The sequence below is a fragment of the Vigna radiata genome, chromosome 2 (assembly GCF_000741045.1).
Source record: "Vigna radiata var. radiata cultivar VC1973A chromosome 2, Vradiata_ver6, whole genome shotgun sequence".
NCBI classification, from domain to species: Eukaryota; Viridiplantae; Streptophyta; class Magnoliopsida; order Fabales; family Fabaceae; genus Vigna; species Vigna radiata.
Window position 1 is genome coordinate 16,145,681 of NC_028352.1, and position 1,835 is coordinate 16,147,515.

At 33.2% G+C, this 1,835-nt stretch overlaps 1 protein-coding gene across 1 annotated transcript; it reads left to right on the forward strand.

The window, feature by feature from the left end:
- The first annotated feature begins 484 nt into the window (after positions 1–484).
- LOC106756490 (histone H4) lies at positions 485–1,011 on the forward strand. Its single transcript, XM_014638946.2, has one exon. The coding sequence runs from the start codon at positions 578–580 to the stop codon at positions 887–889; it is 312 nt and encodes a 103-aa protein (XP_014494432.1). The 5' UTR covers positions 485–577; the 3' UTR covers positions 890–1,011.
- The last annotated feature ends 824 nt before the right edge of the window (positions 1,012–1,835 follow it).

Sequence of the window (1,835 nt, forward strand, 5' to 3'; positions counted from 1 at the left end):
TATATATTGTTCATAATATTCATTAAAAATATCCATATCAGATTTTATTTGATAAAATATTAATGGAATTTATTTGTCAATTGAGGAATAACAAGTATATTTTCAATGGTTTTGAATCTTTTTATAAAGATTGCCTATTAATTTTACGAATTTATTAAAGTAACAAATAATTTATACTGACATTTGCTTTTATGATTTTTACACTACCTAAAAAAGTAAAAGCAATTTATTATTCTATTCTATTCCATTTATTTAAAAGGATGTTTTAAAATATGGAGTGAAAAGTAAAAAAGTCTCAATCTGGACATACGCTAAAACTGAAGATCTGGCCGTTGAAACCTTTCTATCAACGTGTCACAATTGTCCAATTTGCAGTACACGGATCGCAAAGACGAACCGTCGATCAATTCTCCATCCAACGACGGAGATCAAAACTCAAAACTTGGATGCACCTTCAATAAATACCAGTGTATCTCTCCTTTCGAAAATCATTCGAATTCGAAGTTAAAAGCAAAACAAAACCCTAAATTTTCAAATCCTTTTGCATTTGTTCTCTGTAGTCTGATTTTAAGCGAAAATGTCTGGTCGTGGCAAGGGAGGAAAGGGTTTGGGCAAGGGAGGTGCGAAGAGGCACAGGAAAGTGCTTCGCGATAACATTCAGGGCATAACGAAACCGGCAATTCGGCGATTGGCGAGAAGAGGTGGTGTGAAGAGAATCAGTGGATTGATTTATGAGGAGACGAGGGGAGTGCTGAAGATTTTCTTGGAGAACGTAATTCGCGATGCTGTGACATACACGGAGCATGCTAGGAGGAAGACGGTTACGGCCATGGACGTGGTGTATGCCCTGAAGAGACAGGGAAGAACCCTTTATGGTTTTGGCGGCTGATCCAATGCTTTCGTGATTTTCTTTTCTGTGAAATGTTCTTATGACATGAGAATCACTCAGTCTTTGTATGTTCAGATACTTGTTGGTTCTCTTTGAAATGAAATTTTTTTCAAGAACATCAATTGAGTGTCTCTTAAATGATTAAAGAGAAAAAGCTGAAGAATACTAATTAAATTTGGATCACTTCTTATTAATTTTTTTTTTGTATTTCTATTTTTATTAAGTTTTATTTCTGGTGAAAGTTTGAAGAAGTTAATTATAATAAAGAATAATGATAAATTTATTGCTTTTGAGAGTTTGAATTAGAGAAAATGTTAGTGATGTGTGTGGGTTTGTGTAGTCTGAATGATTTCTCTCTTTTGAAAGGGGATTTATCTTGAAAGACAAGTAGCAACGGGAAAGAGATTTACACGGAATCCTTATATATAGGTAGGAAGATATGTATCAACATGGAAAGAGATTTATCCTTAATTCTTTTATATAGGTTTGGCTTAAGTGTATTTGTATGTTAATTTTTTCCTCTCCTTCCACTCTTTCATTTTAGTCTTTTAATTCCATTTTTAATGGTTTTTTTAATTCCATCTTATATGCTCTCGAATAACACATACATCATACAATCATCACAACAAACACACATAAAACATGGGTGAACTAATGAATCAATTGTAATAATAATGGTAATAGCATCATCAAATATAACAATAACTCATTCACTTTACTTTCATCTCAATGATAACATATCATCCATCATCAGATCACACAAACGTCACTTAATTTATAAAGTCACAGAGATTATAGTCACAGAGACTAATGTCACATAGACTCCTCACAATGGTCTATTGTCACATAAACTAAGGTCACACAGACCAATATCCTTACAAGGCAATTGAGTAGTCCTACACACATAGTTAAGGATCTGGTCCTCTTAAAGAGCCAATAACTTTCT

What these genes read in the sequence shown, in the direction of transcription:
- LOC106756490 (XM_014638946.2), top strand. Translation starts at nt 578, where the DNA reads ATGTCTGGTCGTGGCAAGGGAGGAAAGGGTTTGGGCAAGGGAGGTGCG.